At 49.9% G+C, this 16,797-nt stretch overlaps 1 protein-coding gene and 2 non-coding genes across 8 annotated transcripts; all 3 read right to left on the bottom strand.

Moving 5' to 3' along the window:
* Positions 1–15,630, bottom strand: Pabpc4 (poly(A) binding protein cytoplasmic 4). 6 transcript variants are annotated; one of them, XM_021160148.2, is made up of 15 exons: positions 14,538–15,630; positions 11,381–11,574; positions 9,292–9,407; positions 8,011–8,150; positions 7,593–7,687; positions 6,699–6,836; positions 5,594–5,689; positions 3,877–4,149; positions 3,659–3,746; positions 3,435–3,506; positions 2,881–2,967; positions 2,660–2,787; positions 949–1,042; positions 628–860; positions 1–187 (listed from the first exon to the last, which is right to left on the bottom strand). In XM_021160148.2, exons 1-14 carry the CDS (start codon positions 14,728–14,730, stop codon positions 640–642), a joined length of 1,935 nt encoding a protein of 644 aa, XP_021015807.1. In that variant the 5' UTR covers positions 14,731–15,630; the 3' UTR covers positions 1–187; positions 628–639. The 6 variants fall into 6 exon arrangements, with proteins under 6 accessions (XP_021015807.1, XP_021015808.1, XP_029332322.1 ...); XM_029476460.1 differs by having other exon boundaries at positions 9–187; positions 670–860; positions 3,387–3,506; XM_021160149.2 differs by lacking the exon at positions 2,881–2,967 and having other exon boundaries at positions 3,387–3,506.
* LOC115030973 lies at positions 5,265–5,395 on the bottom strand. Its single transcript, XR_003836567.1, has one exon. It is a non-coding gene; the product is annotated as a small nucleolar RNA SNORA55 (small nucleolar RNA).
* LOC115030974 lies at positions 7,088–7,218 on the bottom strand. The gene has a single exon (XR_003836568.1). It is a non-coding gene; the product is annotated as a small nucleolar RNA SNORA55 (small nucleolar RNA).
* Positions 15,631–16,797: the final 1,167 nt, after the last annotated feature.

Below are 16,797 nucleotides of genomic sequence, written 5' to 3'. Positions count from 1 at the left end.
GGTCACAACAGAACCCAGAGAATATATTCTTATAATTGAAAAATTATAGGTGCTTCATAATTGACCTTCTGATACAAAATGACCTATTGAATTTGCAACTTGGTTCTTGGTGTGGAGGTCCACAGACAAACTAGGACGTCTTCAGACCTTAGCTGGATGCCATGAGGGGTTATTTGGCTTTTGACTCCTAGAAAAGAGAAGTGCCAACACAAATAAGCAAGCCTGTTTGTTAAAGAGACCTCTCTCTGCTCGTCAGCACCAGCTGCTCCCAGCCGACTGCAACTCTGTTCACCACCTTCTCCTTTCCCTATCAAGAGGCCCAGTTCACTCTCTCCTAAACCTTGCAGGGGCCACAGCTCAGACATCACTACAGTGATGTCTCTCCAACAAGACTGTAATACCAACACCCCTCTCTGCACACTGCACTCCCAGCTAGGCAGTGACACAACCTCAGGCCAAGCTAGAAAGGTCCCTGGCCCAAATGGGCAGCTGGGGTTACAGATACTGTTATATATATACACACACATACACATATATATATACCCCCTCACCCCCAACAGCCTGGAGCATATGGTAAGGCCCTATCTGAAAAACCAAAGGGGCAGAAAACATGAACTGTCAACGTACTTTTTTTCTTGTCTAAGAGGTAGCAGCAGCAACAGTGCCCACCTTCTGGGCAGCTTCTTTCTTGGCGTGATGAGCCTGCAGGACTGCCACGGCTTCATCTACCTTGGAGCGGAGGGACTCGGGGGACTCCAGCATGTGCAGCAGCTCAGAGTTGTCGATTTCCAGCAGCATCCCGGTGATTTTCCCAGCCAGATTTGAATGCATTGTTTGGATAAGCGGGAACAGACGCTCCCCTATGGGCGGAAGGAACGGTTGCCGTCACCAGTGCCCAAGCCCAGTGAGCACTGACATCCGGGCTCTTCTGCAAGCAGGCAAACTTACCCAGCATCTGCTTCTGCTCCTGGGGGGGCGCTGCAGCCAGCATGGAGGCAGTCAGGGGCTCCTGACCCTGGACGTGGACTGCAGGCTGGGGGGCCTGTGAACCAGCATAGGCAGCAGGGTTAGCACTAAGGAGACCATGTGAAAAAGGAGGCAGCAGCAGTCCTGTCTCTGGGGAACAAGGTGAGGATAGAACGGTATGCAGCCCAAAACTACTGTGCATGGAAAGTGATCAGGTCCTGACCAAGCAAACCTGCTTCACAATGCAAGGCCCTGCAGTAAAAACAAGGCCACAGAAGACATAATGTGTGCTTTTCATGTAGTCTTGGCCAGCCTTGAATTCTTGATCCCTGTGCCAAGCAAGGGCTAGGACTACAAGCATGTGCCAGTTCACAGATGTCTGTACATGCAGCCCTCTCTTCAATCTTTCCCTTACGTTATTTTCAGTAGGTGTGGCACCAGGAGTCACAGTGAGTAAACACACCTCATTAGCTCCGTTTCAGTTTTCTGTGGTTTTTTTCCTCCCCCAGGGTGGCCTTGAACTCAGTAGGTATCGAAGTGCTGACCTTCAACTCCTAATCTTGTCTACCACCCCAGCACCAGGAGTCTATGATATGCCAAATATCCTGGCTAAATTTAACTTTCCTACAGGACTGTGGCTTGGTCCAGGTGTTTTTAATAGATTAGCAGTTACTAGAGGATCACGAATAATCAACAGTGGTGTTGTTAGAGCCCTAAAAGGCCTTACAGGTGAAGTAGTACCAGCCTCTAAGAAAAACCCCGTCTTAAGAGAATGTAGAGAAAGACAAGCAATGATTCACAAGGCAGCTTATGCTGAAGTGGCCTGGGCAAGGCCCAGTCAAACAAACAGCTCCATGTTCTCAAACAACTGCTTGTGCTTTGGCCCACAGCTAAGGCTACGTAAGCTCCGAACACTGTGTGAAGCCTTTTCTTTTGGGTGTTTGTGTATATCTGACTATGTAGGGGAGGTCAACCTTGGGGCTTGTTCCCCACGCATCACCCCACTCATCTTTCTTAACAGAGTAAAAGTCCCTGGTCTGGAATCTGCCCAGTGGGTTAGGCTGGCCAGAGAGCATGACTCAAGGGATCCCCAATACTGATATTAAAGATGTTCCACACTGCCCAGCCTTTCTGTACTGTATGTCTATGCATGTGGCACGTGCACAGGTGTAGGCCAGAGACAGTAGGTATTGTCTCTAACACTTCAGGCTCCACTGGCTAGCCTGTAAATCCAAGGATCTATCTCTGAGCCCACAGTGCCAGCTCTTACATGTGTGCTTACACAGACACTGCACTGTAACCACTGCCCACTTCCCCAGCCCTTTTTATATGGGTTCTGGGGATCCAAGTCTGAGCTTGAGCCAACCGAGCCAGTCCCTAGCCCTGAAGCTGAGTCTTAAGACACGTTAGAGATTACCAACTGCCTGCAAAACAACCAAAGGATCAACTAACTAGGTCACTGGGTGTGAGGGTAACCCAGAGGCCCAGACAGAGTAGAAGCAGCGGCTGCTTCCTGATATTTCTGAACTGCTACCAATCAGAAGGCTTTCAAGCCTGTTGCTCTCAGGGACAGTGCCTGAATCAGCACAGCAGGCAGTTAACACCTGTTAAGAGGAATCAAAACAAGGCATCTTTAAAACTGAGCAGAAATAGGACGGATGCCTTCACAGTTCACAGCTCTGGCACACCTCACCTGCAGCGGCTGGATGGCAGGGTGTGGGCTGCGGACGTTGGAGGCGTACTTATATGGAGCCACAGCCCTGGGAGCGGCGGCAGCAACTGCGGCCCGAGGTGCAAGGTTTGGCACGGCTGTAGGGATGCCTTGTGGAGAGAACAGGGTCATTAAAGCATGTCAGCCTGGGCAAGGGCCCGTCAAATCCCAGCTTTCCCCCTTCTGTGTGCATCCAATACCACCTCCAGACTGGCAGCTGTCAGTCAGCCCTTGCTGGGCGGCACCAGCCCCACCAAAGTCCATAGCCAAGCGGTCCGGGCACTCAGACCCTACAACAGACCAGCAAACACACATCAGTGTTGGCAGCAGATGCCCAACTGGCCACGTCCCATGGAAGAATTCCAACACACGATCTCACACATGTCCCCTCACAGGGTCAAAGGGCACCACAGAGAAGGCTTTGCACATTTAGAATGACACATTCCAAAGATTTTGTCCCCCGCCCTCAACAGCAAGTTGTCGTCGGCCTATCGATCCAGGTGCTTCCGATTGACCTTTCACATACATGACACTGATGAGCGACCAGCACACCACAGCAGTCACTGCTCTTGAATGAAGAACCTACTACCTATGCACACAGCTAAGGACTTAGGAAAAGTCCCAGACTGACCAAGCCACTGTAGAGCTAGTCATCTGGATTCTCCCCCCCCCCGCCCCCGGCCATGCTCCTACAGGCCAGATTGCTCACCGACTCTCTGAGCAGTAGTAGGAAGGCCACGAGAGGCCGGAGCATTACCAGTTGGAGCCAGATGTCGAAGAGCTGGACGAGGCCCAGACTGCCGCAGGGCACTTGGCATTCCTTGGAAGCCTAGAAGAGACAAGGGCACTCATCACAGAGAAGCCAAGACAGACCAGGAGCCGGGCCGCGGGGGTGGGGTGGGGGGTGGTGCCGCGAAGCTGGTGGATCCGACTCTGGACAGGCACACCCTGGTGAGCGAAGCCCTGCTTCCTGCTACCTACCTTGAGGTCTCCCGCCTTGCTGCCAGCGTGGATTAGGCCTCATCTGTGCTAACTGGTTAGGCGTGTAATATGGGGGTCTTCCCTGAGCCTGTAGGGGGAACAGCACCCAAATCTTAGGAACCTGAACTCACACCCGAGTCTTATCTTCCCTCAGTTTAATTAACTCCTAGTACCCGAAGTCCCTCTCCTCAGCTGCCACAATCACATAGCAGACCCACCTGCGGAACTGCGGGCACAAAGTAGCCACCAGCTGCAGGCTGGAACTGATTTAAGATGGCACTGGCGGGGAGTGCTCTCATCCCCGCTACACGCTGCATGTACTGGTTAGTCAGGTGAGCCTTCCGCTCTTCCTTCCTCTGGGCCAGGGCGACGTACAGAGGCTTGGAGCCCACAATGCGTCCATTCATCTCGGTGACAGCTTTGGTCGCCTCTTCAGGAGAGGAGAAACAGACAAAGCCAAACCCTTTGCTTCTCCCATCTTCTAACATCACCTAAAAAAAGATCAGCCGCAAGGTTTGTGGTGAGGAAGGCACAGGCACTGAGAACTGAAGCAAAAAGCCAACAAAAGCCCACTGGGCTAGGTCAGCACTCAGGGAGCCGAGGCAGGAGGGCTCCACTCTAGATCAGCTACAAAACACACATAGAAATGGATAATAGAGGTTTTTATCTTTTTTCCAAATCAATGACTGGGATGTCATTGGGAGGCAGTTACCTGGAGGACAGAAAACCCTATTCTAATCATGATAGTCTTGCTAGCCCCCTGAGCTAGCAATGGTTCCCATTCTATTAGACAACTCTGAATATATCACAGCTGTCTGTGCTTGTGGTCTTCTGCAGAGCCAGCCTTTAACGTCTTTCCCTTCACTGAAGCTGTTTTACTGTTCTCCTGTGTCTTGTATGTTTGCCCCTTTAGCTCACCAAGGTCAGTGTGTTACCAGGTTAAGTGTTTTACCCATGGAACAGTGCCCTGCCATCGGCTTGAAAATGTCACCTGGACTTTGGTAATAGGGCTTTGCAGGGGAATACGCCAACAGGGTCAGTCAAGTGGGTGACAGCAAGAGGAACCAGAAGTTTGCCAGGGCTGTCTGTCACCTCCACAGCCGTTCTGGGTTCTTTTTGCCAGCACTCCAAAAGTGATCATTTAAAATATCCATAGCAGGGCATGGTGGCACACACTTTCTTGCTAGCATCCAGGAGGCAGAGACAGGCAAGTTTTGGGCCAGCCTGGTTTACATGGTGAGCTCTAAAATAGTCAGGGCTACAAAGTGATACCCTGTATGAAAGACAACTAACAAAAGCCCACACCAATACAAATGGCAACACCTTACACAAAAGACCATCAAACCCTCCCTAGCCACCCAACTGCCTTTCTTACTCCATAAAGGCCTCGTGTGTGCCTCTACCTAAAGACAGCTGCTGTGTGTGCCTCCACCAATCAGTGAATTGTGTCAGCTCATAACCCACTACTTCCAGACACCAGCCTGTCACACCTCCTAAGTGCCAAGGACCTACTGCAGACTATGCCCACAGAACCATGGCTACCCAGCCAAACTTTCCTGTCAAAGGCCCACTAAATCTTTTAAAAAGACTTCATTCTCAAGAGAGGAAGTGTGGCAGAGTTGTAGAGACAGGCCCCAGGGTAGATGGAAACGACCCGTCTGGATTTCCTCTGCTCTACTGTAGCACTGTCTGTCCCCAGACCGGCACCAGGCAGCAGGCCTGGGAAAGATTTAGTGCTGTGGGGATTTGGGGGATTGGGATACTGGCCCAAGCTCCAGTTGTGCAAGTAGATAGCATATTACACAAACGTACTTCTCCAGAGCATGAGGAATATGCTAGAACAGTGTACTCTCTGGGCCACCAACACAATTAACACCATTAACCCAACAACAGAAACTTGTTTCCAAATCCACACTGGCAGGTGCACGCTCTTACCTTTGCACTGGTGATTGATCCAAAGGGAGAGAACTCTTTCCTTAATTTCTCATCATCAATGGTGTCATCCAAGTTCTTAATGTAGAGATTCACCCCCTGGATCGAGGATCACTGACTGTTAACCACATCTCTATACAGTCACTTCCCAAGAATATCATACTAGGCACCTGCCAAGTTCAAAGTCTTGCCTGTAGCCAGGCAGTGCTTGGTGCACGCCTTTAATCCCAGCACTCGGGAGGCAGGTGATTTCTAGGCCAGCTAGTGCTTGCTACACAGAGAAACTGTCTGGAAAAACCAAAAGTAATCAAACAAAAACCCTTGCCTGTCACCCCTGTCCCCAGGCAGGGGAATAGTGTTTGAGGCCAGCCTACGCTACAGAGCAAGACCCTAACTTAAAAACACAAAACCAGAAGCTGGAGAGATGGCTCAGCAGTTAAGAGCACTGACTGCTCTCCCGAAGCTCCTGAGTTCAATCATCTGTAACGAGATCTGGTTCCCTCTTCTGGTCTGGTGTGTGTCTGAAGACAGCCACAGTGTACTTACATATAATAGGCAAATACATCTTAAACCAAAAACCACAAAACCAAAAAACCTGAAGCTCCAGAGTTGGGGCCCCCACTCCTGTTTGGAGGGAAGGAGGGCTGCTGAGAGTTTCAGGTCAGCCTAAGGTACACAGTGATTTCCTTCAGGCCACCCTGACTTAATAGTAAAACTCAGTCTCAGAACAGAACAAAAAACTGCTGGATTCTAAGTCGACCAAGATCAGCAACTCCTGCCCTAGAGCAATCGAGGGATGGATGCAGACACCTTTCCTGTAAGTGCTGGACCAGCCACTCACCCCACGGGGTTCTTTAGTTGCTACTCCAAAGGGGGATCAGTTTAGGAGAATGTACTCACACACACACAAAGAGCATCACTGTCCCTGCTCCCCCTGCTCTGTAATGATTTGGTAAGTGACAACCTTTAAACCTGACCTTTGTGGAGGCGGAGGCGGGGGTGGGGGCAGAGTATAAATATGGTTGCCCAGCCCCCACAGAAGCCTAAGATACCACAGGCATGTCAAATATTCCACATCAACACCCTCAAAGTCAGCAGCCCACCTCACCTGGTACCGGCTAATCCTCTCCTGCTTCAGCTGCTCAAACTTCCGCTTGAGCTCAGCCTGCCTTTCTACCTTTTTCTGTGCACGGCCTACAAATATGGCTTTCCCGCTCATTTCTTTTCCATTCATTTCTTCCACAGCCTAGAGAGAAAATATACATCTTTAATGAAGACATGTATAATGCAGAGAGACATGGTCGTCTTCTGGAGCAGAGTCCAGAACACCAAGAAAAAAAACATTCCCCGCTGGACTGATAATCAGCGTTGTTCGACCTCTGAAGCCTGCTACACTCCCGTGGGAAGTGGCGTTAGCATCGGAGTTACTGGTCCAGACACATCTTCTGCGTTCCCACCCCTAGCTTCAGCATCTTCAAAACTGTCTCCATTCTCAGGGAGTGTGGCAGAGTTGTAGAGACAGGCCCCAGGGCAGATGGAAACGACCCGTCTGGATTTCCTCTGCTTTACTGTAGCACTGTCTGTCCCCAGACCGGCACCATGCAGCAGGCCTGGGAAAGATTTAGTGCAGAGGGCACTCGGGGTGGTGGGATGGGGGTAGTGGTGGCCCCCAAAACCCAGTATTTGCATAAATTTTAGGCAAGGGCCTGATGATTGGCAATGCTCAATGTTTCAGGTCCCTTTGGGTAATAAGGGTCCAGCACACTGCCCTACCTAGTCAATAGGATTCAGTTTCCCTATCCAAGAATGGAACAACCATCTGTCCCAATCTTCCAACAACAGTATCCGAGGTGACACCAGTTTGCAGATACATTAACTGTGGCCCAGCATTAGTGCTGATGCTGCACACCCACCACTACACTCCACTACCCACCACTCTAGCTGCTCTCCCATGCACAGGGTAGAGCCCACAGGCTCTTCACGACCCTCACAGTACACTCACCTTATTGGCATCCTCGTGTTTCTCGTAACTTACAAAGCCAAAGCCTTTGGACTTCCCACTGGAGTCTCTCATCACCTTGACACTTAGGGTCTTACCTATCACCAAGGAACAGAACCGTTAGTGACGCCACATCGACCACAGCTCAAGATGGCTTCTTGCTACTAACTCAGCTGGAGAAAAACTCCCCAGGTGGGTCTGAGACAGAAACAGGTACCACATCTGGTCTAAAAATCCAACCAAGCTTCTGGGGTAACCTTACAAAGAGGAAAAGGCTAAGATGAAGCCAAGAGGAAAAAAAGGCCTGGACTCAATATCCACCACTCTACATTTGCCCTTGTTTCTTAGTAGAACAGACTATTGTCTTGAGTGGATGATGGTCAGACAAGAGTGGACACATGGGCTTCAGACCTCAACTTACCAAACTGGCTGAAGAGCTCTTTCAGATTCCCATCATCCACCTCTTCTCCAAAGTTTTTGATATAAACATTGGTGAATTCCTTGGCCTTGGCTCCAAGCTCCGCTTCCCGCTCTTTGCGAGACTTGAATCTACCCACAAACCTACGAGAAGCCACGGATAGCGGTGGTTACTCAGGAGGGACAGAACACGACTTCCGGGGGCCCAAAGGAATGCAGATTAAAGGCTGACAGGAGAGGTTAAAACACACGAGGACCCCGTCCACCATGAGAACAAGCTCAGATGCCCCAAGTCCCCAGCAGAAAAAAAGGAAGAGGCAGGGGCTGTCCTGCAAGGACCAGTCCCAGGGCTCCTGGTTCCAACCAGGGCCACTCCTACCACATCACACTGCCTTCGTGATGAAACCTGACGACCATGTTTTTAAAACGTTCATTTCTGTGCATCTATGTAAATGCATAGAAAACTTCTGGAAGGATACAAGCCAAACTGTTAACAGTGGTTAGTCCAGCAGTGAGGCGGCTGCAATATCGGGTGACCTTTGCCCTCCCGCTCTACCACTTGGTAACCTTAAAAGGAAAATATTTCCACACACCCGACACAGACATAAAACACAGTCTCGTCTATTCCACACCCCAAAGAACAGAAATGATTGTTGCCTGTAATAGCCAAAATACAATAGTACAAAATGCAAAATGCCTTTTCCCACATGGCTCTGCCCCCCAACCCCACAGCAGTGACAAGACCGTCATGCAGTGTCCCCGGAAAGAGGTGGACTTCACCGTAGGCCAATTAAATGGATGACAGTGAAATGTTGTTGCAGTTCGGAGGAAAAGAACTAGAGGACAATTTGGTGCCAAAAACTAGCAAGAGCCCCAGGGGCAGCAATGAGTCAAAGGAAAGAAAGCCGAGTTTGTGTAGCCAATATCCAGCTCCTGGTCAGCCCAGGGCCTCTCCACTCTGCCGCTGGCCAAGACCCCTGCTCAGAGTGGGCTCAGAGCGCTCTCCTAGCCAGCCCCACTTGCCGATGCTCACAAAACCCACAGATGAATGCCTTAAGGGAGAGGCAGCAGGCAGGCCATGGCTCGGGCAGGGAGCCGACTGTGGCAAGTCAAAAGGGCTGCCGTGGCTCGGGCAGGGAGACTCACCAGCCCTGGAGTGGAGAGGTAGGAGCAGGCCACACTTGGGCCGAGAGAACCAGTAGCCGCCTTGTGTGTGCCAGTTAATACCGAGGTGGGGCCATGGCTGGCTCATGCGATGGTTGTCGCTCCAGACTGGGACACTCACACTTTACGGTCATTGAGAAGCATGCCATTCATCTTCTCGATGGCCTTGTCGGCGGCCTCTTGGGTCTCGAAGTGAACAAAAGCATAGCCCTTAGAGCCGTTCTCATCACAGACCACCTGTTGAAGGAAAAAGGCAGAGGGCACCTGGGTGTCACTGGCCAGGTGTACCAGCTGGGACCGAACACCTCATAGCACTCACCACCACGTACCCTGCCTTCCAAAGCTGCTACCATTAGCCTGCTTCTTATCCCACTTTACGTTTCTAGGCCAGCAAGGTGAGCCACAGGTGGTTTTCTGGATGCAGGGTCTCTCCATCAGACTGACATCCAAGCTCCAGAAATCCTCCTGTTACTACCTCCCCAACATTGGTGCCATGCACACACGGCCCCATGGCCAGTTCTTAACATGGGTTCGAGGGATCAAACTCAGATCCTTTCCCATGTAGCAAACTTTACCAAATGGGTTTCCTTCCTGCCCAGCCCAGGGTTTTGTTTTGTTTTAAATGTTCTTTTATCTATTTAAAATAATTTAAAAAAATCTGGCAGACTGTGGTGGCAAGCTTGTAACACCAGCCTTTGGGATAGGCAACAACTTGATGTTCATGTGACATGAGGCCAGCCTAGAGTATAAGATCCTGCTTAAAGGTGGAAGGGGTGTTAGGGGAGGTAGATGGTTCAATGAGTAAACGTGTTTGCCTCCAAGCCTACAGCCCCAAGTTCATTCCCTGTGGTCCATACATAAGCACTTAACAGGCCATGGGTTCAATCAGCATAGAAAATAGGAGAAAAACCAAACCCAGGAAAGATCTGGGTACAAACCAAGGTGCTCAGAAGTTTTCCAAACACACACACACACAAATTAAGTCTCAAGTGCTGAATTTATAAGCAACCACCATATAGATTAGAGAGTACAGATCACTTCCTGGAAACAACGGGCTTCTGTCCCCACCTCCCCAATCCCAAATGAAAACTGTTCAAGCGTCCAAAAGAAAAGAAGGTTAACATGAAGCACACAGAACACCTTACAAATATCTGGGGTTCATCTGGCATACTGCTTGCCTGGAATGTAAGCCCTGGGCTCAACCCCACAAGCTGGGCATGGTGGCACACATCTGTAATCTTAGTATTTGGGAGCTAGAAGCACAAACATCGGAAGTTCAGTCACCCTTGGTTATATGCTTGGCTAAGTCACCTGGCATGGCGTCACACTTTAACCACAGCACTCAGGAGGCAGAGGCAGGCCATCTGTGTGAGTTGTAGGCTAGCCTGATCTACAGAGGTGGTTCTAGGACAACCAAGGTCACACAAAGAAACCCTGTCTCGAAAACCCTAAAAACCCTGTGGGTTACAGGGCCAGGGCTAAGATTTCCTGCAGGTTCTTCTGTGATGACTCCATTCCCAGAGTGGGATCCAGCTTAGCAGGTGAGCCAATAACAGCTACTCACGATGCTGAGACTCGGGACAATCACAAATTCAAGGCCTCACTAGACACCTTGGTGAGATATCTTAAAAGTAGAGGGCTGGGTTTGTAAAGGTCACTGGACCCCACCAGAGGCTTTACACAGCAATGGGGAAGGCGACTGTAGACAACAACCCCAATGAAATGCATTGAGTCTCATACACACACACACACACAGAGCAGGAGCAGGACACTAGTCAAGAACTAGGGATGGATTATGGGGAGCAGGCTAAAAGAAGGTAATAGAGGAATGATATTAAGACACATATATATACATGAAATACCATAATGAAACCACTACATGTCACCAAAATGCTAATAAAAAACACCAAAAGCCAAGCCAAAACATCCTCAGTGGTAGAACACTGGCATCAGGCCATGTGTAATCCCCAGGACTAAAAGAGAAAGAATCCAGAAATTTAAAAAGTTATCACATCCAATTGTCTCAAATTCTAAGGTACCCTCCCTTTGATAATATCTTGTATATACATACCCCAGGCTGGCCTGGAACTCCCTAGATAGCCCCTATCTCACCAGCCAAGAGAACACCACACCCAGGTATGGCGTTTATCTTGTCTTCAAGATGCAGTAATTCTTCTCTAGCTTGCTAACATCATTTCGCTGGTGCTTACCTTACAGGACAAGATGTTTCCAAAGGCAGAGAAAGTGTCATACAGTGCCTTGTTGTCTATGGATTTGTCCAGGTTCTTGATGAAGACATTTCCCACCCCAGACTTTCTCAAAGAGGGATCCCTCTGCGACCACATGATGCGGATGGGCTTTCCTTTTATCACGTCGAAGTTCATGGTGTCCAAGGCTCTCTCAGCTGTCAAGGAGGAACACACATCAATTAGGAATGCTGACCAACTAAGAGGACTGTCAGACGCCATGCCAGAAAGATTCCTGAACTAATCCCAAATTTAAAAAAGTATGAAGATGGCCTGCCTCGGGGCAGCAAGATCCTCACCATGGACTAAGCTCATGTTCAAGGGATTCTGAGGCCCACCAACTAACTAGATTCCACCCCAGTTTTTTTTTTTTTATTCTCATTGTTATTTTCTAGACAGGATCTCTCTATATAACCCTGACCGTCCTAGAACCTATATTTAGATCAGGTTGGCCTTGAACTCACACAGTCTGCTACAGCCAGAGTTCTGGGATTAAAGGCATTGCCACCATGCCTTGCCTATTTTTATCCAAACAAAAAGTGGAAGGATAAACTGTCACACCTTTGTCACCAGGCCTTGTGGCTTTGAGGTACCTAGGCCTTCCAAAGGTTTAATTCTATAGATGCCCTTTCTTTCTAGTAGGAGGTTGGATTGCTCCTTGACTGGCCAAACAAGCCCACCCAGCACCAGAGACATTGGTGCCACAATGATACACGTCACTGGTGGCAAAGATGCCCAGATACAGCAGCCACTTTTCCTTATGTGACCAGTGACCTCACTGAAGCAATGACATGACCTAAGCACCCTCTATGAGAAGATTAGAAACGGGGTCTAAGGTACAGTAGTACAGTGACACAAGCCTAAAACCACAGCACAAGAAAGATTACAAGTTCGGAGTCAGCCTGGGTGAGGTGACTGCCAAAAAAGTCAAACTAGACAGCTGGGCATGGGGCTCTAAATTCCAGCAGTGTTGTGGAGTGAAAACATCCCATCCTGAAGAAAGCGCCTTATTAAGCAGGAAGGTAAAAACTCAAATTAGCCTCAGGAAGTTCCCGAAACTGACCACATTCACTAGGGCCATCCCAGCAATAAAAGCTGATAGCCCCCTCCGAGGGAAAGAAGCTGTCAGATCAGACCAGCTTCCTGGAAAACGCTGATCAACTGAAGCACCTGGAAAGGCCACTCTGTACAGCGACCTGCAGGCTGTGTTCCAAGCTTGCCAGCTTTGTGAGCTGTCATCACCCATGCAGGGGTGGCCTTTGGTGATGCAGCTGTCTGTAAGCAACCCCTCACCCATATCCCTGCAAGTAACCCCAATAAAGCTCATTAATTAGTTCATAAAGTTGGACCTTTGGCGGTATCTGTACTTTGGTTTGTCCTGGGCTCCCATCTGTGCTGAGGAGACCTGTGTTGCATGTTCCATCAGAAAAGTCCTGTCACATGACAAGCAGAGGCAGGTGGATCTCTGAGGGCGGCCTGGTCTACACACAGTGAGCTCCAGGGCAACCAGAGCTACATTCAAGAGACCTTGTCTCAGGTGAGCCTTTTTCACCCTTCCTTCAGAGGGACAGAGACTAGCATATGCCTAGTATCATAGGTCCAATGTGCTTGAGACCCTAGCACTGTCAAAGAAAAGAGAAAAAAAAGCCCCCTAAAGCTGCTTAACAAATCAGCCAAGGGGATCTACACCCTATGTGTGGGGAGAAGCTGTGGCCAGGCAGGGGATGACAAGGCAGATCAGGGAGAGTCAGGTAGGAGCTTGCCTAGATAGTGGCTACAGGAGATAGTTTGCAAACTAACTATCCTATCACATTAGGAGCCCATTCCAACATAATTCATGATCTATTTCAGACAGCACCAGAGTCAGCTTAGCTTGACAAATCAGGCTGTGCTTATTTATAGCAGGGAGAAGTCTTACAGAGGTATGTGTTGGCAGACACACTGACCAATGGATTCTGCTATCTCTTAAGACACAACTTCTGTTCAGAAGAGCTAAGGGACTCCATGACAACCCCCTCATATCCCTGTGGCCAACTAGGCTCCAAGTGCTTTAATAGAAGGTATTTCATGGCATCAACTGGACCAACTCTGGTCTCAGCTGCAACCTGGGCAATCCGTAAGCTTCTGTCTCATGGACAGTTTGAAGCAGGGACAGAGGTAGGGGCCTAGAGATCCTTTGCCACAAAATGGCTTGTGTCCTGACCCTGCCCCCAGGATTTCTCTGTATAGCCCTGGCTGATTTGGAACTCACTCTGTAGACCAGGCTGGCCTTGAACTCAGAAATCAGCCTGCCTCTGCCACCCAAGTGCTGGGATTAAAGGTGTGCGCCACCACTGCCTGGCTCCACTTGGAGCCTTTTCATCTACAGTAGTTTACAGCCCCCGATTGCGTTTCTGGGCTTATTTGTGGCTTGCCTGCAGCCTCCAGTGCAACCAGGATGGCAGAACATTCCCTGGCAGCCCAACTTGATGGACTATTTCCTTCAAAAGGGGTTTTGACAAGCACAAGTAAGGCAAAACTGCCCAGTACATTTCATGTGACTGACACCTTCCTAGACTTCCTGGGTACCCTCCTCTACATCCTTCGAGCTCCATGCAGTTGAGCAAGTCCCCAAAGCATAGCAAACGAGAGCCTGGTAGAAACTGCTTGACACTAGCAACTCCCCTCAAGGCAACTGGATGAAACTGCTCTCCTTGCTTTCCACTGCCCTAAAGCCATCCCAAGTCAGTCAGTTCAGGTTAGAGCCCCCAGTTTTGCAACCTATACTTTTGGAGGGTGTCATTTTAATGCACTGAGTGCCAGACCCACTTCTACCTGAGTGGGGCTAGACACACTAGAATACCCAAGTCCCTTTATTCAGATCCCGAATTACACAAATCTCCTTGGGTTCCAACCCCTGCTCTACCCCACCCCCACCTAGTAGCCCAAGGTCATCAGGTTAGCAAGTGGTGGGAGACTGAAGCCCGGGTCATAACCACATGCCTGGCTCATCTTGCTTCCATCCAAGGCTTCTCAGGCAACATGCTGTTATGTTCCCCAGCCCTGGCAGTTTGGCCTCCGCCTTCAGGATTCCCAAGGTCCCCAGGAATCTCCCGAATGTGTGCACACTGCTACTACTCACCGTCAGCTGGCTGCTGGAAGTTGACGTAGGCATAACCCAGAGAGCGCCGGGTGATCATATCGCGACAGACCCGGATGGACAGCACAGGCCCCNCAGGGCTGAACTTTTCATACAGNATGGCTTCGGTGACGTCCGAGTGCAAATCGCCCACGTATAAGGAGGCCATGGGGTAGCTGCTGGCTGCAGCGATCATCTCCCCACCCCCCACGACCCCGAGCCCCGCCAGGAGGACTTCTAACAAGGCCTACTGCAGGACAAAAGGGGCTCCGAGGAGCTGTGGCACGCGCCGCAGCGCACAGGTGGCACCAGCGACGCCCGGGAAGGCTGGAGCAGGGAGGCTCCGAGCCGGGACCCGAGTGCGGGACGACTTGCACGGGACTGCAAAAGCCCCAAGACAAAAGGCTCTCAAAACCAATATGGCCCGCTCCTGGAGTTTGTACTCTCCAGCTGTCCTGGCTTGAGGCTTAAAAAATAAAAATTAAAGTAGGAAATCCCCTCGTAAAGGGGGCAAAAATTTTTCAAGAGGCAATCAGATGCTGCGCTCACGGCCGCCTTGGGAACACGCGTTTCGCGATAAATATAGGCCCCGGGTTCCCGGCGGTTTACAGTTACAGCAGCCCGGGAAGGGGGAAACCAAATCTTTGCGGGTGCCGGCGAAGGGCAGCGCGGACACGTGGTGCGGCCAGCCGGGGCGCGGGGCTGCCACGCGGCGCGGAGGCGTGCAGGGGCGGGCCAGGCCGAGGGGGATGGCTCACCACCGGACGGACAGACAGACGCCGACGGACAGACAGGCCGGAAGCTGTGAAAGTCACTTCCCCGCGGGCTCCCGGCACAAGTCGCTGTCTGGTTCTTTTTCTTCTTTTTTCCCTTTTGCTTTTTTTTTCCCTCTTCTTTTCTTCTCTTTTCTTTTTTTTTAAGGTTTTTGAGGCTTTTGTAATTTTTTTAGGCTTTTTCTTTTTTCTGCTTCAGGCTTGCTGAGCCCAAACGCAACACTGACGGCTGCGACCCGGGGCGGAGAGAGGCGGCTGGAGCAGCCACCGCTCCATTTATACCCTCCCGCCCCGGGCGCTGCTGGTCGAAGGGCGCCTCGCGACCTGGGCGCAGTCGTGCCCGCCCACTCTGCCCCGGGGGCCCAAGGCGGGGCAGTCATGCCAGAGTGACCTGGAGCCGCCCGCAAGGTGTCACAGCGTCCCCTTGCGTTTGGAGGACCAGCAGCACGCACCTGTATGATTCTCTTTCTGCAGTGTATGGATTGAGCCACGTCCTCCCCTAAGACCAACACGACCCACACGCAGGTATAATGTTTAAAACATCCATGAAATGCCCAAATCTACACAAAGGGATGCTAAAGTACAGCTAACAGGTGCCCCAATACATGGTTGAGCTGAATACGTAAGACATTCGGAAGTTTTAAGAACATATAACCTTGAGGTTGGATTTTGGAGGTCATTAGANATGGTGGTGGTATCTTAGGTGATAAGACTTTTTTTGAAAAGATGAACAAATCTTGGCAAAGCTTTTATAAAACAAAACGTGACTGTCCTCTCCTGTTTTGTTCTGGTGGCACGCCTACAACTTAGTTTGTGCAAAAGGAGGAGGAAGAGGAGAAGAAAGGTGTATTTGTGCTCATGGTTCTTGAATAAGGGAGCTACCTCTAGTGATGTCCTTACAAGGCATCTCATGGTGACTCATGGCACAACACAAAGAGAATGCATCTGTGCATGTGAAACAATTATTTTTGTTACTATGTAAATGCTAGTTAAGAGTTTAGGCTTAGATGATAAAGGGTAATCATTGACTTTTTACCCAAATGAAGGCTTCACTGACCATTTGAAGATCATGTTATCTCATGAGACTAAATATGTGGAGTTATAGCTGTATTTCCTTACTCCATAAGTGCCAGGGACCATTTATTTCTATCCTTATACCCACTCAAACCAGAAATTAGCAAAAGGTAGACAGATACTCATCTACTGGTTGAAGTAAACAATTGAGGAAATATATGTATTTAATCAATCAATTTATTCCAATAAATGGCTAACCAGAGCTTTCCCCGAGCAGATGCTATGGTTGCCATGGTTACCATGGTATACAAGTAAGAGTCCCTCCCTACCTCCGAGAATAATTTCTGGTGACTATATTAAATAAAGAAACCTTGCTAGGTGTAGTGACTCACACCTTTAGTCTCAGCACTTGGGAGACAGATCCCCCCTGAGTATTTGTGACCAACCAAATGGATATTGCAAGTTCCAAGCCAGCC

Source organism: Mus caroli, chromosome 4 (assembly GCF_900094665.2).
Source record: "Mus caroli chromosome 4, CAROLI_EIJ_v1.1, whole genome shotgun sequence".
Lineage (NCBI taxonomy): Eukaryota > Metazoa > Chordata > Mammalia > Rodentia > Muridae > Mus > Mus caroli.
The sequence above is the reverse complement of the archived record's forward strand: the minus strand, read 5'-3'. Positions and strand labels throughout refer to the sequence as shown.